At 49.1% G+C, this 27,546-nt stretch overlaps 1 protein-coding gene across 2 annotated transcripts in view; it reads left to right on the plus strand.

The window, feature by feature from the left end:
• The first annotated feature begins 3,360 nt into the window (after window positions 1-3,360).
• RAD51AP1 (RAD51 associated protein 1) overlaps window positions 3,361-27,546 on the plus strand; it is a 32,849-nt gene continuing 8,663 nt past the window's right edge. The window contains exons 1-6 of one of the 2 annotated variants that reach the window (XM_088478982.1): window positions 3,361-3,549; window positions 18,767-18,816; window positions 20,594-20,714; window positions 21,541-21,650; window positions 22,004-22,084; window positions 23,203-23,358. In XM_088478982.1, coding sequence (XP_088335108.1) covers window positions 3,542-3,549; window positions 18,767-18,816; window positions 20,594-20,714; window positions 21,541-21,650; window positions 22,004-22,084; window positions 23,203-23,358 — 526 coding nt within the window. In that variant the 5' untranslated portion in view covers window positions 3,361-3,541. Of the gene's footprint in view, window positions 3,550-3,605; window positions 3,834-18,766; window positions 18,817-20,593; window positions 20,715-21,540; window positions 21,651-22,003; window positions 22,085-23,202; window positions 23,359-27,546 lie in introns of those variants that run through there. The other variant, XM_088478981.1, reaches the window with a different exon arrangement.

The raw sequence follows: 27,546 nt of genomic DNA on the forward strand, positions 1-27,546 counted from the left end.
TATTACCATTTGGCTAACAACTTTTTTAATTTTTTAAGCTAAAAAAAACACATTTCGTCGTCAGTTTCCCAAAGATCGGAAATTATATAAACAACATTTTTACGCAGAATAGATGCATCCAAATGAGTGGAGTGCTTTCGAATGATGATCTTGGCAAAATTTCCCCCAGATTTTTTTTTGAACATGAACTGGAATCTTATGTCCAAAAGTGAATCTGGTTAGTGCCACCTGGATGAGGGTATCCGTAACCAGACAAGGTTTATCTTGACCTTGAATCGTTCCATCTGATGGCCCAGCCACATTTGGAGGTGATGTGTTTGTAGGTGCTGGAGGAGGATCATCTGGTGTGGGCTCAGGCACACTTTTATCAGCCACATCTGAAAGTGTGTCCACAACTTCAATTTCTGATGCTATTCCCAAACCAAATTCGTCCAGAAAATCATGTATGTCAATCATGCAGTCCTCTACACTGGCCTCCTCAGAATCCATGACTGCAAATTTTACAAATCCAGGCGTTGCTATTTATAGCAATATGCGTACGCGCCTGCTACTGTGCGCCACTCCCACGCAGTGCACTACGCAATGCACAAGCGACCAACACACCTTTTAAAAGCGGCCCTCAAAATTCCAAACACTTTCACAAGGAGCTGCGGAGTGTTGGGAGTGTACTACTGGCCGCACAGGCATATCCTAGCTGTGGAATGAGGTGAGTCACATGATGTATGATAGGTGTTGTATTGTTACAGATGTATTAAATCAACAAATATCCTGTTTCTCCTCCAGTTTTGAATGACCAACCAATCAGACTGCACCCGAGTTGATATAAAGTTTGCACACTGTAATATTTGTCATTGCCATCATGAGATCCTCCAGCTTTTACAGGCGTGAGCAATGTATATCAAATTTAGGAACCAGAAAATAATGCCATGTGAAAGCAGCATTAACCACAGTAGCCAATGTGCAACACTGTGCAGTAATATCCGGCGAAGGGATACACACAAAATATTCATGGCTATGGTGGGTGGGTTTTATGTACAAATGTTAAGATATAATTACAAAAATTTAATAAAATAATTTGATTTACATTTATATTTCAGTTGAACAAGAGGAGCTAGTTCTGGATGTTCTGCGGAGGGAGGTGGCAATAATTGCCACAGCTGTGGGATAAATCCTGGAGGCCATTACCCGCATTCAAAATGCACTTTAAACCAAACCCAAATGTAAAAAATAAATAATGTTACAAAAACATGCGTTGAGTTTTTATTATATGTTGAAATATTCTATTAGTTAAATAATAATAAACTCTATCTCATTCTATCTTTCTGTATGTTTTTTGAAATGTGTATATATATATATATATACACACACACACCACAACACGACTGCGGCACTCAGGGCTGTAAAAGCATTCAATAAATACAACACTGCAAAGTAGCTTCGCAGTGTTGTATTTATTGAACGCTTTTACAGCCCCGAGTGCCGCACTCGTGTTGTGGTATTTATGCTTTTCTGTGGAGGCACCGGGCGCAGTTATTTGTTATGTGAGTGCCGGACCACTGTGGCGCTATATATATATAATGTATATATATATACACACACACACATATATTTAGATATATTGAGATATATCTTAATTTTTTTTTTGCATAGATATATAGAGCGCTATATATTTATATATATGCGTGTGTATACATATATATATATATAAATATTTATCTCTAGAGAGAGTGAATATATAATTAGACATACAAAGTTGCCTGAAGTTAAATTTGGCAAGTCCAGCCTCAGAAATAAAAATATAAAAAAAAAAGATGCGGTTTTACACTGATTGCAATCGCATCATAAGCAATTAATGGGTACATCGATAGCTCTGATGAGAACAGATGACTCTGCCAAGTAATCGCGATAGCCGCGTAGGGTGACGGCTGCGTGTATCAGACTGCTCCGAGTGTAGTCGTCGCTCGTTCTGTTACGTGGTCCGGTAGGTGTTTCCATTGTGATGGGTGTTTGTCCGCTTGCGCTGTGCATTGCGAGCTATCACTTGTTTTGCATTTTCCCGCTAGAATCAGCTGCGAGCGATCGCGCCTTAGCGACCGGGTCTGAATCAGGGCCTACATCCATCAAAATGAACTACAAATTGTATGCCAATTACATCCAACAATTACAGATGCACCTGTAATGGTGGATTCCAGCGGGGATGAATTAATATTGAATGAAGATGATGTACACACTGATGAGAGTGAGGAATTGGGGCTAGCTGACGCTGCACTGCTTGTTGGTACTTTTTTAGTCACAGTTTCTGAATTTTTAAAAAACTTTTCAGATGGATGTGCTACAGATGACGTAACAGGGAGGAGGTTCACTTGAACACACAGTGGGATATGAACCGCCGAAGCTGCATCAGCGCTGAGCGCACGGTAATGTCTAAATCCCCTTCATGGAAAGGACCCTGACGTCTTCAGCCAGTGTCCAGCGTCATTCCCTACCATCCAAGTGGGCACAGAGAGGGTATATAACCATGTCATGTTACATTCAGCTGCTGCCGGTAGCAACCTTATCACGTGACTCCTAGTGGTCTGGCAGGGTAGAGCTTCCCCTTCATGCTAGGGACCTGGAAGTGACGTGATTGAAGTGCAGTTTCATGCACATTACAGCCACCTAAAGAAAGTTGTCCCCTCGTGGGCTCGGTGGCTCGCCACATGGTTATATTCCCTCTCTGTGCCCACTTGGATGGTAGGGAATGACGCTGGACACTGGCTGATGACATCAGGATCCTTTCCATGAAGGGGACTTAGACATTACCGTGCGTCCCCTTCCCCGAGAGGACCCTGACGTCATCAGCCAGTGTCCAGCGTCATTCCCTGCCATCCAAGTGGGCATAGAGGGGGAATATAACCATGTAGCGAGCGGGCGAGGGGACAACAAACTTGCGTAAGTGGGGACAAGGTACTTCTGTGCGGTCACGTGGTGGATACGTCACAGAGGTCCTTTAGCCACATAGGAAATGGTTAGGTCTAGACAATACAGGGCTGATGGCCCTGTGACGTCACACCCACGTGACTCGGCCTGAAAGGGGGAGGGGCGGGGATGGTAACGGGGGACCAAAAGTGTCCCCTCGCGGGCTCGCTACGCTTCTGGCACGGAAGCTCGCTGCGCTCGCCACAAATATATATTCCCCCTCTATGCCCTAGTGGATGGTAACGCAGGAGCAGTCCAGCCTCCTGCAGCGGTCACGTGGTGTCTACGTCACAGAGGTCCTTTCTCCAACTTGCTAATAGCAGCAACCCATAGGAAATAGCAGCAACCGTACTTCTGTAGCTGGCTGTCATGTCACTTCCGCCCTCACCCACGTCACTTCCAGGTCCCTAGCGGGAAGGGGAAATACAGCCTACCCTAGCATGAAAGGGAAATAAGCTCTGCCGCTTTGGCAGCGATTAAGTCACGTGACTCCTGGGGCTGACGCCAGGACTGCACCACGTGATCACACAGCGGAGTGGACTTGTCTTCTTTACCCAAGCAGCATATTCACGATTTCCCTTCCATGGCACGGTAATTAAATCTAACTAATTTTACATCTATGCACGTACTGTGCGGATGGATGAACTGCTTTCTAGTCTAAAGTTAACTTTAAAAGCGAAGAAGGGAATAGAGACGATACTACACCATATGGCGAATGTGCGGGCGCGGATGCTCAGGGAAGGGGAATCGCGCGGGTGATTTCAATTAGTGAGTGGCAGTGTGGGTGCAAGAGCCGGGCACGTTCCCAGGACGGGCACACTGGGATGATGAAAGGGTGACATCGGGGATCCGGGCACCATGGACAGACCTGTGAGGTGGGTGATCTGAGGTCGGCCGGAGAGGACACACAATACATAGAGACTCTGGCACATACATGTAACTAATGTCTCCAATCAGAAACCTACATACATGTTACACTCCTGTCATAACCAAAACACATACATATATGTGCTGTCACCATCCGGGCACTTGCGTACATGTAGTATGTCCCGTCACCATCCAGGCACCTGCGTACATGTAGTATGTCCCGGTACTGTCACCATCCAGGCACCTGCGTACATGTAGTATGTCCCGTCACCTGCGTACATGTAGTATGTCCCGTCACCATCCAGGCACCTGCGTACATGTAGTATGTCCCGTCACCATCCAGGCACCTGCGTACATGTAGTATGTCCCGGTACTGTCACCATCCAGGCACCTGCGTACATGTAGTATGTCCCGTCACCTGCGTACATGTAGTATGTCCCGTCACCATCCAGGCACCTGCGTACATGTAGTATGTCCCGTCACCATCCAGGCACCTGCTTACTTGTAGTATGTCCCGTCACCATCCAGGCACCTGCGTACATGAAGTATGTCCCATCACCATCCAGGCACCTGCGTACATGTAGTATGTCCCGGTACTGTCACTATCCAGGCACCTGCGTACATGTAGTATGTCCCGTCACCATCCAGGCACCTGCGTACATGTAGTATGTCCCGTCACCATCCAGGCACCTGCGTACATGTAGTATGTCCCGTCACCATCCAGGCACCTGCTTACTTGTAGTATGTCCCATCACCATCCAGGCACCTGCGTACATGTAGTATGTCCCGTCACCATCCAGGCACCTGCGTACATGTAGTATGTCCCGTCACCATCCAGGCACCTGCTTACTTGTAGTATGTCCCGTCACCATCCAGGCACCTGCTTACTTGTAGTATGTCCCATCACCATCCAGGCACCTGCGTACATGTAGTATGTCCCGTCACCATCCAGGCACCTGCGTACATGTATGTCCCGTCATCATCCAGGCACCTGCGTACGTGTAGTATGTCCCGTCACCATCCAGGCACCTACGTACATGTAGTATGTCCCGTCACCATCCAGGCACCTGCGTACATGTAGTATGTCCCGTCATCATCCAGGCACCTGCGTATATGTATGTCCCGTCATCATCCAGGCACCTGCGTACGTGTAGTATGTCCCGTCATCATCCAGGCACCTACGTACATGTAGTATGTCCCGTCACCTGCATACATGTATGTCCTGTCCCCATCCAGGCACCTGCGTACATGTAGTATGTCCCGGTACTGTCACTATCCAGGCACCTGCGTACATGTAGTATGTCCCGTCACCATCCAGGCACCTGCGTACATGTAGTATGTCCCGTCACCATCCAGGCACCTGCTTACTTGTAGTATGTCCCATCACCATCCAGGCATCTGCGTACATGAAGTATGTCCCGTCACCATCCAGGCACCTGCGTACATGTATGTCCCGTCATCATCCAGGCACCTGCGTACATGTAGTATGTCCCGTCACCATCCAGGCACCTACTTACTTGTAGTATGTCCCATCACCATCCAGGCACCTGCGTACATGTAGTATGTCCCGTCATCATCCAGGCACCTGCGTATATGTATGTCCCGTCATCATCCAGGCACCTGCGTACGTGTAGTATGTCCCGTCATCATCCAGGCACCTACGTACATGTAGTATGTCCCGTCACCTGCATACATGTATGTCCTGTCCCCATCCAGGCACCTGCGTACATGTAGTATGTCCCGTCACCATCCAGGCACCTGCTTACTTGTAGTATGTCCCGTCACCATCCAGGCACCTACGTACATGTAGTATGTCCCGTCATCATCCAGGCACCTACGCACATGTAGTATGTCCTGTCACCATCCAGGCACCTGCGTACATGTAGTATGTCCCGTCACCTGCGTACATGTAGTATGTCCTGTCACCATCCAGGCACCTCCGTACATATAGTATGTCCCGACATCATCCAGGCACCTACGTACATGTAGTATGTCCCATCACCTGCGTACATATATTTCCCGTCACCATCCAGGCACCTGCGTACATGTAGTATGTCCCGTCACCATCCAGGCACCTACGTACATGTAGTATGTCCCGGTACTGTCACCATCCAGGCACCTGCGTACATGTAGTATGTCCTGTCACCATCCAGGCACCTGCTTACTTGTATGTCCCGTCACCATCCAGGCACCTGCGTACATGTAGTATGTCCCGTCGTCATCCAGGCACCTACGTACATGTAGTATGTCCCGTCACCTGCGTACATGAATGTCCTGTCACCATCCAGGCACCTGCGTACATGTATGTCCTGTCACCATCCAGGCACCTGCGTACATGTAGTATGTCCCGTCACCATCCAGGCACCTGCGTACATGTAGTATGTCCCGTCACCATTCAGGCACCTGCGTACATGTAGTATGTCCCGTCATCATCCAGGCACCTGCGTACATATAGTATGTCCCGTCAAATGCGTATATGTAGTATGTCCCGTAACCATCCAGGCACCTACGTACATGTAGTATGTCCCGTCATCATCCAGGCACCTACGTACATGTAGGATGTCCCGTCACCTGCGTACATGTATGTACTGTCACCATCCAGGCACCTGCGTACATGTAGTATGTCACGTCACCATCCAGGCACCTGCTTACTTGTAGTATGTCCCGTCATCATCCAGGCACCTACGTACAGTCAGGTGCATAAATATTGGGACATTGACAGAATTTTCCTATTTTGGCCTCTATTCTCCACCACAATGGCTTTGAAATGAAACAAACAATATGTGCTTTAACTGCAGATTTTCAGATTTAATTTGAGGGTAATTACATCCAAATCCGGTGAACGGTGTAGGAATTACAACGGTTTCTATATGTGCCTACCACTTTTTAAGGGGCCAAAAGTAATGGGACTATCAACTGAAAAGCTATTTCATGCACAGGTGTGGGCTATTCGCACGTTATTTCATTATCAATTAAGCAGGTAAAAAGTCTGGAGTTGATTCTAGGTGTGACATTTGCATTTGGAATCAGTTGCTGTTGACTCTCAATATGAGATCCAAAGAGCTGTCACTATCAGTGAAGCAAGCCATCATTAGGCTGAAAAATTAAAACAAACCCATCAGAGAGATAGCAAAAACATTAGGTGTGGCCAAATCAACTGTTTGGAACATTCTTAAAAAGAAAGAACGCACCGGAGAGATCAGCAACACCAAAAGACCTGGAAGACCACGGAAAACAACTGTGGTGGATGACAGAAGAATTATTTCCCTGGTGAAGAAAAACCCCTTCACAACAGTTGGCCAATCAAGAACACTCTCCAGGAGGTAGGTGTGTATGTGTCAAAGTCAACAATCAAGAGAAGACTTCACAAGAGTGAATATAGAGGGTTCACCACAAGATGTAAACCATTGCTGACCCTCAAAAACAGGAAGACCAGATTAGAGTTTGCCAAAACAACATCTAAAAAAGCCATTACAGTTCTGGAACAACATCCTATGGACAGATGAGACAAAGATCAACTTGTACCAGAGTGATGGGAAGAGAAGAGTATGGAGAAGGAAAGGAACTGCTCATGATCCAAAACATACCAGCTCATCAGTGAAGCATGGTGGTGGTAGTGTCATGGCGTGGGCATGTATGGCTGCCAATGGAACTGGTTGCCTTGTATTTATTGATGATGTGACTGGTGACAAAAGCAGCAGAATGAATTCTGAAGTGTTTCGGGCAATATTATACGCTCATATTCAGGCAAATGCTTCAGAACTCATTGGCGGTGCCTCACAGTGCAGATGGACAATGACCCGAAGCATACTGCAAAAGCAACCAAAGAGGTTTTTTTTTAAGGCTAAAAAGTGGAATGTTATGCAATGGCCAAGTCAATCCCCTGACCTGAATCTGATTGAGCATGCATTTCACTTGATGAAGACAAAACTGAAGGGAAAATGCCCCAAGAACAAGCAGGAACTGAAGACATTTGCAGTAGAGGCCTGGCAGAGCATCACCAGGGATGAAACCCAGCGTCTGGTGATGTCTATGCGTTTCAGACTTCAGGCTGTAATTGCCTGCAAAGGATTTGCAACAAAGTATTAAAAAGTGAAAGTTAGATTTAGGATTGTTTAGTTTGTCCCATTACTTTTGGCCCCTTAAAAAGTGGGAGGCACATATAGGAACTGTTGTAATTCCTACACCGTTCACCTGATTTGGATGTAATTACCTTCAAATTAAATAAGGGAGTCTGCAGTTAAAGCATATCTTGTTTGTTTCATTTCAAAGCCATTGTGGTGGTGAATAGAGGACAAAATATGAAAATTCTGTCACTGTCCCAATATTTATGCACCTGACTGTACATGTAGAATGTCCCGTCACCATCCAGGCACCTGCTTACTTGTAGTATGTCCCGTCACCATCCAGGCACTCGTGTACATGTAGTATGTCCCGTCACCATCCAGGCACCTGCGTACATGTAGTATGTCCCGTCACCATCCAGGCACCTGCGTACATGTAGTATGTCCCGTCACCATCCAGGCACCTGCGTACATGTAGTGTGTCCCATCATCATCCAGGCACCTACATACATGTAGTATGGCCCTGATTCAGAGCCGCTCGTAAGCGGCCGCTCGTTCGTTATGAGCGATGTTCGCACATCTGCGCATGCGTGAACCAGTCAGTGCGGTTGAAAATCGTTTGTTCGCTAAATAGCGAATGCCTGCTATTTTGAGGGACACGAGGAGGCGTATGTGGGTGGTAACAGGGGAAGGTGCTTGAAAACTGGGAGTGGAAATCAGAACGCAGGCGTGCTTAAAGGTCAAAACGGGCGTTTTATGGGTGTGCATAATTAATACAGGAGCTTCATTGACCACGTCACTTGGTTGATTTATGGTCAGAACTGCTCGCAAGATTGTGGTAGCAAAAACCAACCACAAGAATAGCGAGCAGTTCATACGCTGTTCGATGTACTCGATTAATCTATTAAATAGTGGACATGACGTATGGTGCGAGCGGCCAGGGGGCGTCTTTTTCAAAATTACGACCGCAAGTTTTGTTCGCTCGTTCAGATATAGAGGCGTGAACAGACCGCAAAGTGCGAACGGTTCATTTGAATAGCCACCCCTTTTCTACTTCAGGGTCCATAGGGTATCCACAGGATACCTTGGGGTATAGGTGTGACGTCAGTCGCAGGGCACCAAAGAGTTAAGCTTTCAGTCTCCCAGGATGCACTGGGTCCCCCTCCTATACCCCGCCCCCGAGCCAAGGCACCTCAGTTTAGTTTGGTGCCCGGCCGGAGTCGGGTGCACCTGTTGGAGTGGGGGCTAGAAGAGCCCCTGAAGCTTTTTCTTCATGCTGCTGTGGATGAACAGCATGGACAGTCAGTCCTGACGTCCATGCTGTCTTCCCTACACCCCGCCGGTACCAGAACGCCGGTACTGATCCGGGGATGCTGGTGGGCATCTGGGGTCACAGCTAGCGGTGACCCCAGATGTTCCGGACCATGGCCGGATTCAAGGGGGACAGAGGTAAGCAGCGGGGTCCCGCGGTGGGTCCCCGCTGATCACATGGTCCTAAGTCCCCAGGCAGGGGGCTCCCTGGGGACTGGCTGCAGCGTGGAGCCAGGCGACCAACCTGCGCTTCCACTACCCCCTGGGACAGCGGACCGCAGCAGAGCGGTAGCGCTGCGGCGTCCCAGGGGTTAAATGCATGCCAGGGGAGCGCGCCTTCCCTGTCTCACAGCCGGCGCCTCCCCCGCTGCACACAGCCCTCTCTGCACTGTGCTGACTGGCCCTGTGTCAGCGCTCCTCCCCCAGGCCAGCCTCCTCTCTGCTCCTCGGCGGCCATCTTCTCCAACGCATGGTGAACGCTGCTGGAAGCACTGGACGGAAGCATCGTGGTCTGGGTCCCCCCGCATACCTCTCCTCCGCTGTGGTCAGGTCTGTGTATGCAGCGCTGTGTCCTACCAGGCCCTGTGTCTGTGTAGTTGAGTGATCAGCGCTGTTAGTGCAGGAATTGATTTTCTTTGCATTGTATGTGACTGTGCTAGCGCTGCCTGTAACTTTTCTTCTCTAAACTGTCAGCTTTATTACTGTCCCTGTTCTTTCTGCTAAGCCCTTGCGGTGCGGTGCTGCAGGGTGGTCTCTCGCCTATTTAATATATAATTGGTGAGAGGGGTCACATACGTGGTGCCATCATGTCTGAAAGTGATTTTCCCTTCCGGCTACAGTGTACCACGTGTAAAGTACCGTTAGCGGAGGGGGAGGGTAGCGCGGAGGGCCTTTGCCGGCAGTGTTTGTCCATGGCGCGGCCTCTTACGGTTACAGCACCGGTACAGGAGCCGCCCTGGGCTTGTTTCGCTCAGGCGCTAACAGCTTTAGTGGGCCAGTTAGCTCCGCAGCCCGCGTTTACTCCGATGGGTTTGTCCCAGCAGTCTGTGGTGTCGTCACCCATGCAGGGTTTCCCACGACAATTGGTGGTACCCCACAGTCTTCCTATTTCCCCGCTCCCGGTTTCTCAGGAGCCAGCGTGGGTTAACTCCCTGACGAGTTCTGTACAGCACTTGTCGGAGGTATTGCAAGGTGAGTCTGTGATGCGGCCTCATAAACGGCCGGTGGCGTCTCTGTCCGCTCCTTATGAGGATGACGAAGGGACGTCTGATGATGGGGATATTCTGGATCCTTACTAAGGACGCTGATGCTAAGTCCAAAGTATATATTCCTGGACTTATTCGGGCGGTCCACACAACCTTGGTGATTGAGGACAAAGTTCCCCCAGCGGCTAAGTCTAAATATGCCTTTTTCAAAGATGTGAAGGGCGATGCCACAGTCTTTTCTCTTTCGGGTCAGTTGGTGGACCATTTAGAGGAGGCGTGGAAACAGCCTGGCAAAAGATACCAGCCGCAGAGACGCCTGGCGGTGGCTTATCCGTTCGCGGATAATTATTTTGCTAAGTGGGAATCCCCTCCACAGGTGGATTCTCACGTGACCCGTCTTGTCCGTAGTGAAACATTGCCGATGCCATCCATGTCCTCCCTTAAGGATGCTACGGATCTGCCTGAAGTCCGCTTATTCCCTTGCGGGGGGGGCAGCACGGCCGGCTATGGCCATTTGCTGGGTTGCCAGAGCGATGGAGCGCTGGGCGGATTCATTAGAGGCTTCTTTTGATTCCGACTGTCCGGCCGAACAGGCGGAGTTGATTGGCAATCTCCGTGATTCGGCCACTTACATCAACGAGGCGGCTCTAGACATTAGTACTCTGGTGTCTAGAATTTCTTCAGCAGCGGTAGCTGCTCGTCGCACCTTGTGGCTGCGATCCTGGAAGGCGGACGCAGATTCCAAGAAGGGTCTGGAAGCCTTGCCGTTTACCGGAGAAGTTCTCTTCGGTCCGGATCTGGATAAGATTGTGGCCACGCTGGCGGCAGCCAAATCGGCTTGTCTCCCGTCGGCCGCTGCTCCTTCTGGTTCTGGACCATCGTCCTTTCGGTCATCTAGGGCCCAGGGCAGGCCCAAACCACAGTCGTTTCCTCGTCAGGCTGGCCCTAGGAAATCGGTCAAGCCCCGGAAGCAGGCATGGAGTACCAGACGTCCGGCCCCCAAGCCAGATGACAAGCCTGCGGCCTGACGGTCCGGGCCTCCCTTTGGGGGATCCCAGGGTGGGAGGCCGCCTGCTGCAGTTCGCCCAGTGTTGGTCGGTCACTACGACAGACACTTGGGTTCTGGAGGTGGTCTCCCACGGGTACGCCCTCTCCTTCCGGCACAGACCCCGGCTCGATTCTTCACCACGGGTCTACCATCAGACCGGAACAAGGCTACGGAAATGCGGAAGGTATTGCACACTATGCTCCAGGCTGGAGTTATAGTGCCTGTTCCATTCTCCCAGAGGGGCCAGGGTTTCTATTCAAATCTTTTTTTGGTACAGAAACCCAATGGGTCGTATCGTCCGATTCTCAACCTCAAAGCACTCAACAAGTCTTTGCGGGTCCCGAAGTTTCGGATGGAGACCCTACGGTCCATCATTCTGGCGCTGGAACCGGGGGACTACATGGTGTCATTGGACATACAGGACACTTACCTGCATGTCCCTATTCTTTTGCGCCATCAACAGTTCCTCAGGTTTGCAATCCGCAGCGACCACTTCCAGTTTCGGGCGTTACCTTTTGGCCTGGCGACAGCACCACGTGTCTTCACCAAGGTGATGGCGGTCATGGCGGCTTCTCTGCGGCTGCAGGGAGTCCGCATGTTGCCGTACTTGGACGACCTGTTATTAGTGGCAGGATCTCCAGAGCTCCTGTTACGCCACTTAGACCTGACCATTGTCCTGCTGCAATGGCACGGCTGGCTAATCAACTGGCAGAAGTCCACTCTAATCCCGTCTCGGAGGATTCTGCATCTTGGAGCCTTATTGGACTCGGAACAGCAAAAGATCTTCGTGACGGAGGAAAAGATCTCTGCTTTGCAGTCAAGGGTGCGCAGTTGTCTGCACAGCCGCCAGGTGTCTCTACACTCGGCGATGAGGTTACTGGGCTCCATGGTGTCGGTGTTTGACATGGTGGAATATGCCCAGTTTCACTCCAGACCTCTGCAGCACCTAATCCTGTCAAAGTGGAACGGGCTGCCTCAGTCTCTGAAGTCCCAGACGATTGTGTTCACCCCGGAGGTTCGCCTGTCCCTTGCTTGGTGGTTACAGACGACCCACATCAGCGAGGGACGTCCGTTCTGGATTCCAAATTGGGTCCTGTTGACTACGGACGCCAGTCTTCGGGGCTGGGGAGCAGTTTCGGGTCCACATCTGTTCCAGGGCAGGTGGACTCCGACAGAAGCGGAGCTTCCAATCAATATCTTGGAACTCCGTGCGGTCTTCAATGCTCTCCAGCAGGCACATCGGTTTCTCCAGGGTCACCCGGTACAGGTCCAGTCGGACAACGCGACCACCGTGGCCTACATAAACAGGCAAGGAGGAACCCGAAGCCGGGCGGCTCTCGTAGAGGTGTCTCGGATCCTGGTTTGGGCGGAGCGCAATCTTCCGGCCATATCAGCGGTCTTCATCCCGGGAGTGCTCAATTGGGAGGCGGACTGTCTAAGTCGCCAGGACGTTCATCCGGGGGAATGGTCCCTGCACCCGGACGTTTTTCAACTACTGGTGGACAGATGGGGTCTTCCAGAGATCGACCTCATGGCGTCCCGGCACAACAACAAGTTGCCGGTGTACGGGTCTCGCACAAGAGACGAAGGGGCGTCTCTGGTGGATGCTCTGTCCGTCCGGTGGTCGTTCCGGTTCGCATACCTGTTCCCTCCGGTCTCCCTTCTTCCACGGGTAATCCGGAAATTCAAACAGGAAGGAGGGACGCTCCTGTTGATGGCTCCCGCGTGGCCCAGACGGCACTGGTTCTCAGACCTTCAGGGTCTGTCCGTGGACAGTCCTCTGCAGTTGCCGCTACGACCGGACCTCTTGTCTCAGGGTCCTTGTCGTCACCCGGACCTGACTCGGCTGTCTTTGACGGCGTGGCTGTTGAGACGGCCATGCTGAGGTCCCGGGGTTTTTCCAGCTCTGTGGTGCGTACCATGTTGCGAGCTCGGAAACCGTCTTCCGTGAGGATATACCATCGCGTGTGGCATACGTTCTTTCAGTGGTGTCGACCGAGAGGTTATGCACCGCGGGAGTTTCGTCTGTCTCGGATTCTCGCCTTCCTGCAAGCGGGACTAGATCATGGGCTTCGCCTTGCTTCTTTGAAGGTACAGGTTTCGGCCCTGTCTGTCTGGTTTCACCGTAGGATTGCTACAATCCCGGATGTGCGCACCTTTATGCAAGGTGTTGTCCGCATTCAGCCGCCCTTTGTTCCACCTGTGGCGCCTTGGGATTTGGCTGTGGTCCTGAGGGCTCTCCAAGGACCGCCGTTTGAACAACTGGGCTCAGTGGATCTAAGCTAACAGCTAAGACTGTTTTCCTTCTGGCTATTGCTTCAGCCAGACGTGTTTCTGAGTTAGGGGCTCTTTCTTGTAGACCCCTTTCTTGGTTTTTCATGGGAACAGGGCAGTGCTCCGCACTCGGCCCGAGTTTCTTCCCAAAGTTGTTTCCCAGTTTCATGTTAACGAGGAAATCGTTGTTCCGGCCTTTAACTCACCGGGTCTTTCCGTGGGTGAGGCCTCTTTGGATGTTGTGCGGGCCTTAAGGACTTATGTTGACCGCACTTCTTCGTTTAGGAAGTCGGACGCTTTGTTTGTCCTCTATGGCTTCCGTAAAAAGGGTTAGCCTGCTTCAAAGCAAACTTTGGCAGCCTGGATCCGTATGGCTATTTCTGAAGCTTATCTTCATGAAGGCCTGCCGGTTCCTCCTTCTGTGAAGGCTCATTCCACTAGGTCTGTGGGTCCTTCGTGGGCAGCTCGACGTGGTGCCTCTGCAGTCCAGATCTGCAAGGCTGCTACGTGCTCCTCTGTCCATACCTTCGTGAGGTATTACAGGTTTGACACCTTCGCCTCTCAGGATGCTTCCTTCGGGCGGCGGATTCTCCTTTCAGCACAGGAGCGTCCCCACCCTTAAAGGATACTGCTTTGGGACATCCCCAAGGTATCCTGTGGATACCCTATGGACCCTGAAGTAGAAAATGAGATATGGTAAGAACTTACCCTTGTTATCTCTATTTCTACGAAGTCCATAGGGTTCCACAGGACTCCCGCCCTGTCGCACCTGTGCTGCAGATGGGCTTTACTCTGGTCACCGGTTTTCCGTCTCCCTCTGGTGAGAATGTGATTCTTTTATGTGTCCAGATCTTTGTTCTCTCTCTTCCTTCTCCTCCTCCGGCCTATGGCTTGGTAACTAACTGAGGTGCCTTGGCTCGGGGGTGGGGTATAGGAGGGGGACCCAGTGCATCCTGGGAGGCTGAAAGCTTAACTCTTTGGTGCCCTGCGACTGACGTCACACCTATACCCCAAGGTATCCTGTGGAACCCTATGGACTTCGTAGAAATAGAGATAACAAGGGTAAGTTCTTACCATATCTCATATTTTTAATGAACGAGCGAGCTCAAATAGCGTCCGGCTCCGAATCAGGGCCTATGTTCCGTCATCATCGAGGCACCTGCGTACATGTAGTATGTCCCGCCACCATCCAGGCGCTTGTGTACATGTAGTATGTCCCGTCACCATCCAGGCACCTGCGTACATGTAGTACGTCCCGTCACCATCCAGGCACCTGCGTACATGTAGTATGTCCCGTCACCATCCAGGCACCTGCGTACATGTGGTATGTCCCGTCACCATCCAGGCACCTGCGTACATGTGGTATGTCCCGTCACCATCCAGGCACCTGCGTACATGTGGTATGTCCCGTCACCATCCAGGCACCTGCGTACATGAGGTATGTCCCGTCACCATCCAGGCACCTGCGTACATGCGGTATGTTCTGTCACCATCCAGGCACCTGCGTACATGTATGTCCCGTCACCATTGAGGCACCTGTGTACATGTAGTATGTCCCGTCACCATCCAGGCACCTGTGTACATGTGGTATGTCCCGTCACCATCCAGGCACCTGTGTACATGTGGTATGTCCCGTCACCATCCAGGCACCTGGGTACATGTAGTATGTCCCGTCACCATCCAGGCACCTGGGTACATGTAGTATGTCCCGTCACCATCCAGGCACCTGCGTACATGTAGTATGTCCCGTCACCATCCAGGCACCTGCGTACATGTAGTATGTCCCGTCACCATCCAGGCACCTGCGTACATGTAGTATGTCCCGTCACCATCCAGGCACCTGCGTACATGTAGTATGTCCCGTCACCATCCAGGCACCTGCGTATATGTAGTATGTCCCGTCACCATCCAGGCACCTGCGTACATTTAGTATGTCCCGTCACCATCCAGGCACCTGCGTACATGTAGTATGTCCCGTCACCATCCAGGCACCTGCGTACATGTAGTATGTCCCGTCACCATCCAGGCACCTGCGTACATGTAGTATGTCCCGTCACCATCCAGGCACCTGCGTACATGTAGTATGTCCCGTCACCATCCAGGCACCTGCGTACATGTAGTATGTCCCGTCACCATCCAGGCACCTGCGTACATGTAGTATGTCCCGTCACCATCCAGGCACCTGCGTACATGTAGTATGTCCCGTCACCATCCAGGCACCTGCGTACATGTAGTATGTCCCGTCACCATCCAGGCACCTGCGTACATGTAGTATGTCCCGTCACCATCCAGGCACCTGCGTACATGTAGTATGTCCCGTCACCATCCAGGCACCTGCGTACATGTAGTATGTCCCGTCACCATCCAGGCACCTGCGTACATGTAGTATGTCCCGTCACCATCCAGGCACCTGCGTACATGTAGTATGTCCCGTCACCATCCAGGCACCTGCGTACATGTAGTATGTCCCGTCACCATCCAGGCACCTGCGTACATGTAGTATGTCCCGTCACCATCCAGGCACCTGCGTACATGTAGTATGTCCCGTCACCATCCAGGCACCTGCGTACATGTAGTATGTCCCGTCACCATCCAGGCACCTGCGTACATGTAGTATGTCCCGTCACCATCCAGGCACCTGCGTACATGTAGTATGTCCCGTCACCATCCAGGCGCCTGCGTACATGTAGTATGTCCCGTCACCATCCAGGCGCCTGCGTACATGTAGTATGTCCCGTCACCATCCAGGCGCCTGGGTACATGTAGTATGTCCCGTCACCATCCAGGCGCCTGGGTACATGTAGTATGTCCCGTCACCATCCAGGCGCCTGGGTACATGTAGTATGTCCCGTCACCATCCAGGCGCCTGGGTACATGTAGTATGTCCCGTCACCATCCAGGCACACCATTGGACTTTATAGAGTAGAAACGTAATTACCAGTTGGTGATGAATAAAATGATCATGAGGTGTTAGGAGAGGATATGACGCTATCTGATCATCTTCATCAGCACATACACTGTGGTTCATAATAACGTCTAACTCTATTGTTGGATACAATAATGCATGCCCAGAGCATTTTAGATTAATCAGTAAATGAGAAGGGACTGAAAGCAATGTGTCTTAGCACCTGTCATATTCTATGGGAAGTCCTTAATATAACACCGCATGCACAATTACTATGTGTTTTTGATGTGCTGAACAGAAGACCTGCTTAATGCCTCCAAAGGATGTTAATGCCTTTACTATCCTATTTTATTTGTGAGGCACCATAGACTCTGTAGTGCCACACAGCAGAACAAATTGGCATGAGATTGTACCACTTGCAGTATACAATTGCCCGTTTTCTACTAGATGCAATTGTATCAATAAAATCCCAATGCAAGATGAGACATGGGAACATAGCAATTAAATCAGAAGAAACAAAGCAGAATGTAAAGAAACCTTTCTATGAGGATGGGAGGAAGAGGGGGCTCCTGATTATTAAGTCACTGGGCGCAAACAAAGACAATGTGGGGTACGAGTGAATGGGGTAGGTGAAGCAGAGGAGGAAGTTGAGTTTGCATGGTGTGGCATAGGAAACGTTACAAGGTGAGTTTTACCAGTACTTTTGAAAGATTAGAGCAGGTGTTCCCAACTACGGTCCTCAAGGCACACTAACAGTCCAGGTTTTAGGGATAGCCATACTAGAGCACAAGTAATTAGTACCTCAGTTATTTTGAGTTTACCATCTGCACAATCATGGATATCACTAAAACCACGACTGTTAGTGTGCCTTGAGGACCGAGGTTGGGAATCACTGGATTAGAGGTTTAGAGGCCCATTTATTAATTACCAATTGGAACCCGTCCCTGCTATGTGTAAAAGTAATTAGCATTTGCGATCACTCTACTTTGTTTCCCTGGTGCGCTGCACTACTGCACATGTGCACTCTGCTGACCGCAATTGGAGGGTGCCGCGGAGGGAATCTACTTTCTGCAGACTGTAAGTGCTTTAATGGCTAACGCCGTCTTCAGATGGCATTAGTTACCAGGTCAAGCTCCGGAATGTTTTGCATTACGGAGTTTGGTAAATTCTTCAAAAAAATGTCCGATATCTGCTGCAGTCCCCTGTACATGAATTTGGGGCATACTTCATATTTGCGGGTACTCCCTGAAAAATGGGGTTTTCGGGGGTATGTCCTGCAAATATTGAGTCTGTTTAGGTGTACCAAGGATGTCCAAAGGTGTGGAATGTTAATGTATTAAAGTTCTTAAAGTGCCTTCCTCCACCTCACTTTAAAAAAGCACGTGTGTAATGCATCTGTGTATGATACAAAGGTTACACAATCATTGTTTTCAAATGTATTACTGGCTGATTAAAACAGGTTAATTCAAATACAATACTTAAATTAATGTACTGTAATTGTTTTGCATTTACTTATGTTTGACCATAAGACGAACACATCTTTTATTATCTCTGGGTGTCATTCAGTACGGATTGCAGCTGTGAATTTGCACGCAACGCAGCTGCGAAAATATGCTAATGTCTGCCACAGCTCAGCCAGCATAAAGACGTCCGCTACTGCTTTCTCACATCCATCCAACCTCACACTTCTGCGCAAACATGGCTACCATCGACCCATCACGCAGCATTTACACCAGTTCCGGCCTGCCGCAGAAACTGCAAGTCTCGTTGCATGCAATGAGTACTCAAGCTGCGTATGCATTCACAGTGGCTAATTTATGCGCGGCCGTGAAATGGCGTTCAAACGGATAGGCACGCCTGCTTTTTCTGATCTGTCATTCACTTTACGATGGATTCCTTTGTGAGTCCGTAAACGCAATGAGATCGTTGCGCACGCTCAGTGTGGCCTATGTGCATGCACAATGGCAAACAATCGCTGTATGCGGAAGCGCTATTGCGTACGCTGCTGAATCAGGCCTTCGGCTGGCTGGTTTTGGAATGAGGCATATTGCTGTCAGTAGTCAGTTAGCACTATCACTATATATAATCCTGTTTATTCACTTCATAATAATTTGCTAAATTTGTTCTTTTTCAGGAATAAAAAAGCAGTTGATTATTCCCAGTATTTAGAATTGGATAATGATGGTAAGTTTTATTTCCCATAGTATATTAATTTACATGTACAGTTTATTTGTGTGTGGGAAAGGGATTTTACTAATCGTTTTAAAGAAGAAAGTATAGACACGATTTCACTTTCTATATAGCAATCCCCTTATACATAAAAGGGAAGAGTTCACTGTTGAGGTGTGAAGATTTATATTTTGGCAGCACATTAGTTGGCATTTCTGCCTTATAGCACTGGGGCCTTTGGTTAAGGTCGCTTTGACCGGATGACCTCGTCCGCCAGACCGATTGCAGCTGTTTGGATCCACTGATTTCTATAGAGGAGAGTTACTCATTTCTGGGCACTCTTAGGGATTCCCTGCCTGTTACTGACTCTACCCACTGCTCAGTGGGCGGGTAACTTGCTGCCACCACCAAGCTCCTACACCAGCACTTGGAGCCGCTTACTTTTGGGTATGTGTGGACGCGCTGCTGCAACACTTCCTGGGTAGTGTTGACTAATTCCCAATGGTCTCCCACCATGGGCAAGTCTGCACGAGGTAGCTGGCAGAGGGTTTTTAGCTTGGAGACATTGGCTCAATCCAGAACAGCCAGAGAACGGAACAGCATTTTGCACTATTCTGGTGATCACATGATACAGCAGATGAATCGTCTACAAGCAAGTAGATGTTTATTGCCCTAACAATAATCTCAGCATTCAGATATTCTTTAGAAGTTTTCTCCTCTCGGTCAGTCAGAGGATCTATATCCTACAGAGCCACATCAGCCCTTATTATAGTCAGAAGGCACAATACAGCATGGTGCAATCCTCCCCCCATATATCAATCAGACAACTATCTCGCAATATATAAATAGATTCATCTTACATTTCAAAGGAGCCAAACATTGTCCTCTCTTCTTTCATACATATACCGTCCAAACGCAATCTGATTTAGCATATAACTGTCTCTTTCCTAAGCACCCTAAGCTGGGTACACACCTTACAGATATATATATATATATTAGATATGGCTGGGGGGAATGTCGTGCCCCGCAGCCTCTGCTGCATATGTAAGGGCGGGCGGCTGACCACCTGTACCATTGATTGCGCTGAGCACAAAAATATGGGGTCCCAGGGACCCCTCACTAAAAAAAAAAATAATGGGGTCCTACTTCACTGTTTCATGGTCCCATCACAATTTATGCTGTTGAGCACCCATATGCTTCCCCACATCACATCAGACCACTCCACATTGCTTACACATACACTGCTTATAAAAACAGCTTGAGGCTGGCAGCCGTTGGGGTATTACTGGTAGTTGAGGCAGGGATTAGTTTGTGTACAGGCTGTGCTAGGGAAGGGGTAAGGGCAGACATTACTGCGTTGGTGGTAGGGAGGAGGTGGGTAAAGGCAGCTAGCAGTTTGGGCAATAGACAAATCCAACCAAAGTGTTGGGCGCGCAGCTGTTTTTCTGCTTAGTGCGGCGCTAACAGCTGCACACCCGGCACTTTGGTCAGAGAATGCTGGTTAACGCACCTTAACACCCTTGTTAACGCGCCTTAACCGGCATTCTCCGACCACATAGCGCACTGAATTGAATGGCTCCAGGAGCTCGCTCCCGGCGCTATTCAATTTGCGTTGAATTGAATCGCCCCCTAAGAGAGAGAACCATACAAGTAAATATTGGTATTACAGGTCACAAGCAAGATGGTGAATATGGTGACAGGTGCTCCTAAAGTAGACACAAGTAAGGAGTTGTTGATCCCTTTTTTATGGATTATTAAGTAATAGTATTCCTTTTATTTTCTATTTATACAGATGAGGATTTTGCTTCTTCTGCACCTCTAAGTAAAAAGGCGCGAGTGGAGACAAAAGAGAAACCCACAAAGAAAACACACAAACAGGAAAATACCTCTCCAAAGAATTCCCAGGGGAAAAGGTGATTTCAGACACACACTAAACATATAAACTGCAGTTTCTTTATACTGTATTTATCCAATCAGTGGCTTCCTGTGTGTGCATTGGTCAGTCTGGTGTGCAATCACTGGCTGTACTGACTATAGTGGTTTTTCAGGTTTTCCTTTTTGTTCTTCAGGTTAATGGATGCAAAGTTAAAATGTAAATAGCCTATTTTGTATTAATTCATACACCTATATTTGTATTTAAGAAGTACTATTATTACCTCAAAAACCAATATTGCAGTGTCTAGACTATTTCTCACACACGTTTTTGGGATGTAGTTGGCATCCTGGCGGTTGGGATGCTGGCACTCAAAATGCCGGCACCGGAACCCTAACCGCAGTCAGAATTCTAACGCAAGCATTACAACCGCCGACATCTCGACGTTAAGTATTGGGGTTAATCGATGTGTACCCAGCGTGATGTCTCGTGCAGCGGGGTGCCGGCATCGGCTAGTGCATACAGACTTGCCGATGCTAGGAGCTGTGCTGCAATTGGCAGCATGGCTCCCGCTGACGAGGACCTGCATGCAGGTCCAACGGGCAATGCTGCTGACTACACGTGAGAGTGCGTATCGTCAGCGACATAGCAGGTACACGCTGGGCGATGTGGATGATATGTCGTCCGATCCACCAGATCATCTAGTGTGTACACGGCTTTAGGGCTAGGCTGCAGGGAGGGTTGGGGTAGAGTACTTACCGTGAGCTGTCGGGAATCTGACCGCCGGCGTCCAGTACCCAACCCATTTTTTATTTTTTATTGGTGTATGTTTTTGTCTAGTGATCCAAATGTGGTTTTTTTGTTAGATTGCCTTTGGACGATAAACTTTACCAGAGAGATTTAGAAGTTGCTTTGGCGCTCTCTGTGCAGAAGACATCCGCCATCGTGGAAAATAATGAAAATACTCCACCAAATGGTATCTTTGCTCTTGATGGTTCTAAATATTAGCAATATCCACGTTGTTAAATGCTAGTATATGTTTTTTTTTTTTGAAAGACAAATATAGCCTTCCCAATTATATCCACTACTGTGTATGGAAATGTAGTGGACAATGTAGACAGGAGGTATACTGTGTACTCTTTAATGGAATAGCGCCCCTTCTGGTCATTTTACAGAATGCTAACACAGTGAAGCAATAAATACTTGCCTTATGTTATTTTTAATACAACTATATTGTTCTCGGTATTTGCATTATGTGTAAGCTGACATTATTGCATTAATCTAAAATGGTATTATTTGTACATTCATATGTGTATTTTTGTGTTACAGATGCTGCACCATACAATGCTGAGAATCGTACAGATGCCGAAGTGTCTTTCTCAAATTGCAGTGTTGACAGCAGTACACTAGGTAACCCAGTTCCACCTTTTCATATATCATTGTGGGACAGAAGTTGTGTATTTTGTGGGAGCTCTACTTTAAAAGAGAAGAACAGATTGTTCTCCTGCTGTATAATACATGAGAGGTGTAATTAGTTGTAAGTGTAGACAGATCCTTATCTCTGTCCCTTCTAGGACCTCACTAGTTGTTACAGATGAAGATGTATCACATTGGTGACTGTTTCCTGTCATCCCTCTTTCAAGCCAGAGCGTTACAGCGATCATATACTTTACATATTCTGAGCTTGAACAATACACGTGTCCTCATACATCTAGCCTCAATTCACTATGCGCTGTGAGCCGCCAGGACTTGTGCCGAGCGTCGCTTTCACCCAAAAATGTGTTTTAGTCGCGATGCAACTAGGACGCACCAGGAGACTGCACTGATTCATTTGATATGCGACACTCGTAAAACTCAGTCGGACACAGATATACAAGTGTTGCATATCAAATTAATCTGTGCAGTCTCCTGGTGCATCCTAGTTGCATTCATTTTGGCTAAAACCCATTTTCGGGCAGAAAAGAATCTTGGCACTAGCAGGGTCGCATAGAACCTTGCGTGACGAGAGGGGCTGTTTGGTGCAGTGGCAGATTTACCTACGCCAGACATTGAACTGTTAGTATTATTTGTCCGCCCCACCTCTATATAGCAGCTGTCTGTCACGCAGAAGTGTTATAGCTTTTGTTATCGCTCAAGATAAGGAATAATTCTCCCCCAACAGTGAAATTAAAGGATAATTCAAGCCGCCATCCTTGGTGATTATTATTCTTATTTTAAAGGAAAGGGTTCATTTATATATCATACAGAGGGGGAGATGTATCAAACCTTAGTGAGAGAGCGATAAAGTGGAGAAGTTGCTCATAGCAAGTCAGCTAATGCTAGATGACAGACGCTGATTGGTTGTTATGGGCAACTTCTCCATTTTCTCTTACTAAGGTTTTGTACATCTCCACCAGAGAGTGAGAGGCCTAACCAGCTGATTACGAGATTATTTTTCTTTGATCTTCTAACTATAGAGTGCACGTAGCGCTGTTGCTTTACTTTATATCTCTTTAGCTGGGCGATTCACCCTAAACTGTCCCCCACAGGCCTAGATGAGATCTCCAATAGTAATGAAGAAGCAGTTATTGGCAGAAGCCGCAGACAAGCTGCATCTAAAGCTATCAATGAACAGAGGAAATTCCTGACCGATGACAGCGGAGATGAAGAGGAGGCAGATGTCTTTAAGCCAGATGCTGCAGTGTGTAAGTAATAGACGCTATCATATATATTACAGGCTTACATTATCCTTTATGTTAATGCTGCAGCACTACCTTAGTTAGAGATTTTACTATGTCCCTCTAGCTAAGATGTCTCCTGGGTATTCTCCATGGTCCTGGCACAATAATATACTGGCTCCCATTATGGCAGCATCTATTGCAATACAGCGTGACCAAATTAATATTTGTTCCTATACGTTTGCTATTTTGTTTTAGCAGAATATTGTTTGTTAGACCCCATCCAACTCCATACAAGATCAGTAGACTCCTCCAGGCTTGACGCCAGCAGCAAGCTATCCCTCCGATCCATATTATACTGTCTGATGAACACCTACTCACCAGCTAAGAGGGGTTTCTCAATATATGGGCCTTGCAGTAGTTTGAATTGTCTACGGCCTGATGACCAAGTCTGCATCTTCTGGAGTCACGGTCATGTGCGTGGTCACTTGGTAGGCCGAATCCTGCACACTTCCTCCTGGTCCTAGCTAAAGGCACTGCTGGACCTGAACCTCAGTACTGCCGGTAGATGTGAGCTAACCATTCTGAATTGGACCCACAGAATCTGCATCCTCATCAGACTTGTAACATTGGGCAGTGATCTAATGGAGCATACACACAGTCAGATGAACGATTTGAACGATTTTTGACTGCATTAAACAACACATCAGATGTCAGATATCGTTATCTGACCATCGGGAACGCGCATCGTTCAAATCGTTCATCTGACAGATATGTCAGATTTTCCTTCAGATATGAACTGAACGATTTTTTAAATCGTTATCGTTCAGATCTGAAGGAAAAATCTGACCGTGTGTATGCACCATTATATTCAGCTCAAATCGTTTCCTCCTGATGGTGCATCCACACCTAATAACCCTACCTTGTACTGTTTATATAACATCTACTGTTCTGGGAATAACTTGTGCTGTCGTCTCCCTCCACACTAGTCATTCAGCCTACCAGCCAATTTCAAGGGACAAGCATGTGTGTGCCTACTAAATGTTTCCCAAGGCATATTTGCACCTAATATCCGTACTCTGATGAATGTCTCCCCATTACAGGAGGTGTAACCTGCCTTCTCAGAACCTAGTCTTGATCTGACACCTTCTCATATGCCTCCTGGCTGACTAAATGCTTTCCTGTGTTAAGACTGGGAAGTCCACCATTGAGTTAATCGTTTAGACAAATCTTTTACTGAAACTGGGGTCCTGAACTCGCCTTTGGTTTATATTACAGGTCTCAGGGCCTGATTCAGACCCGGTCGCTATGAGCATACACTCGCACGATGCGAATGCAAATATTTGAAAGTGACACGGCAGGGAGCGATCGCTCGCCAAGGCATAAGCACTCCCATCATACCTGTACGAGCGTTCGCTTTGTGTATGCAGACTCCCCTTAGCCAATGCAGAGACACCCACTGCCATACGTAATCTCCTGGAAGTTTATGAAAACATTGGTACATCGACCACTATCGGATGTGAACGCAGTGCTTGCGGTAGCTTTTTACTACCGCAAGCACTGCGAGGAAAACTGGGTAAAAAAATGGCTGGTGACGTGTACTATGACGCTGCCTGTTAATTATGCACGCCTCTAAAACGGCGTTTAAACACTCGGGCACGCCTGCGTTCACTCCCCCGTTTTTACTGGACTGCCCCTGTCACCACCCACAAACGGCTTCTCCTGTCACTCACTCTGCTGGGCTGGCTTTGCTGTACGAGCGAGGGATCTGCGAACGCACTGTGTAGTTTGCTCACGCGCACTGCTATGCATACACAGATTAGCAACCATCGGCAATAGCGAGCGCACTGCGGATAGCGTCCGGGTCTGAATCAGGCCCTCAGTCTTGTAGTTAGAGTATGTGTAGAACAGAGAGTTCACATGGTATTTGCCAACTGCCTATTTCTACTTCATGGTCCATAGGGGGTCCACAGGGTTGATCTTGGGGTATAGCTGGATCTGGATCCACGGGCACCACGCAGTTAGCTTTGCTGCTCCCAACGTCCGTCCTCCTCTATACCCCGCCCCCGAGCCACAGGCACCTCAGTTTTAGTTGGTGCCCGGCCGGAGTCGGGTCACCCTGGGCAGTGGGGGCTGCATATTCTTTTTAAAGAAGATTTTGTTTATTTATTTATGTTTTTACTATCTTCAGAGCGGCAGCATCAGACTGTTCATCTGGACGTCCACGCTGCCGCTGCGACGCCAGTACTGATCTGGGGATCGCATCGGGACCCCGGAGTCAGTACTAGCGTGGTTCCGGGACCACCCACTGACTGCTGCCGGACGCACGGGGCCAGGTAAGCCGCATGCAGCGCTTTGCGCTGTGCACGGGGAAACAAATGCAGTCTTTAGCCGCCGGTCTCTGGGGGCAGACCGGCGGCGGGCTCCTCCTTTAAGGCATACCCTGCGTGACCGCTGGACCACCAGGGAATAATTGCTGGATGGGAACCAGCATCCCTGGGTTTAATTGCTAGCCAGGGGAGGCAGCCTTCCCTGGTTTAGCGGCTCCTCCCCTCAGCCCAGCGCGCCTTCTCTCATGAGTGCTGGCGTCGCTGGGCTGTTCCTCTTGCGGCCACTCCTCAGAGCTCTCCGGCAGCCATCTTCTCAGTGGCAACGCAGATCTCCCAGGCGGTGCGTGGACCGGTCCCCCTGCGTACCTCTCCCCTGCAAAGGACAGTGTTCGCAGCGCTATAGCCCTCCCAGACACTGAATCTGGGAGGTTGATTGTAGCTGAAGGTGCAGTGAGTATAACTTCTCTGCGTGGTATGTGACTTTTGCTAGTGCTGCTGTCTGTGCTTATTTCTACTTACTGTCAGCCTATACCTATTCCTTTCCTTCTCCTACGGCCCGCAGGTGCGTGGGGGAGGGGTGTTCTTTCTGTGTACCTCACTTATATAGATCTACGTATTTGTGAGGTCCGTCACATACAGTGGTGTGCTACACAGTACCATATTGTGGGCTCTTTGTGTTGCATACTTGGGAGTGCGCAGGTGTTATATGCCTCGCCTCTTTTCGGTGATACAATAACTTTTGCAATAAAATTGTATCATGTCTGATGAGGAGAATGAGCGCTCCGTGGCTCCTGTGTTGTTTTTCTGCCGGCTCTGTTCGGCAGGGGTTGATGGGGTGGATTTGTCTCAGGACGGTCTGTGCGGGCGGTGCCAGCTGGTACCTGGTCCCTCTAAACCCCCAGTGGCGCAGGATCCACCTTGGGCGATGTTGACACAAGTGCTGGTGTCGATCGCGGACCAGCTGGTGGTCCCTTCTAGGGCGTTGCCCCAGCCTACCATCCCCCGTTCTGCATCTGGTGCAGTCTCTTCCCGGGTCTCAGACTGTGGGTCCTTATGCGGGATTGCCTGTGTACGTGCAGTCTCCCACGGTGACGCAGCAGTCAATGGTACCCTTTCAGGGGTATCCTCAGACGGTACCCCCTCCCTGGTTGGATGTCCTCTCCAGCTCTGTTCAGAGCCTGGCGGCCTCGTCATCGGCTTTTCAGTCGATGTTACACAGTAATTTGCCCCCAAAGGCGTCCAAGCGACCCGTTCCGGCTTCACTGGCGGCGCAGTTCACGGACACGGACATGTCTTCGGATGACGGTGAGGTCCATGAGGACTCTGATGATGCCGGGGCCCAGGAGGTGGAGACTAAGGACCTCATTCAGAGTCGGTCGTTTCGGCCGCACTGTCGTAAGGGAAAAGGGTCCGGATATGCAAACGATGCACTCGCAAGTTGCGTCCTTAAGATCGGATCGTTAGCTGGCCGACTAAGGGGAGGATGCGGCCGTAAGACAAAAAATACGCCCCCTTCTCGAGACCATCGGGAACCATCGGAACTGGTCGTAGAGCTTAAGGTTGACCATACTCTCTCTTAAGCACTACGATCAGGTCAGTATACAAACCACCCATGTCACGTGTGCCATGACACTATTTTGTTAATTATGTACTCCCATAAAACGCCGTTCGCATCATTAGGCACGCCTGCGTTCGGATCTCCACTCCCCCGTTTTCAAGCACCTTCCCCTGTTACCACCCACAAACTCCTCATTCTGTCACTCAAACTACCGACCTGGCTGTGTTCAAGGAAAAAGAACTTTACGCATGCGCAGTATAGCGAACATCGGTGGCGTACGACCGTGCGGTAGCAACGACCGACACTGAATGAGGTCCTAAGTCCTCC

This window comes from Taudactylus pleione, unplaced genomic scaffold (genome assembly GCF_031769625.1).
Source record: "Taudactylus pleione unplaced genomic scaffold, aTauple2 ptg000225l, whole genome shotgun sequence".
In the NCBI taxonomy this organism is placed as follows: domain Eukaryota; kingdom Metazoa; phylum Chordata; class Amphibia; order Anura; family Myobatrachidae; genus Taudactylus; species Taudactylus pleione.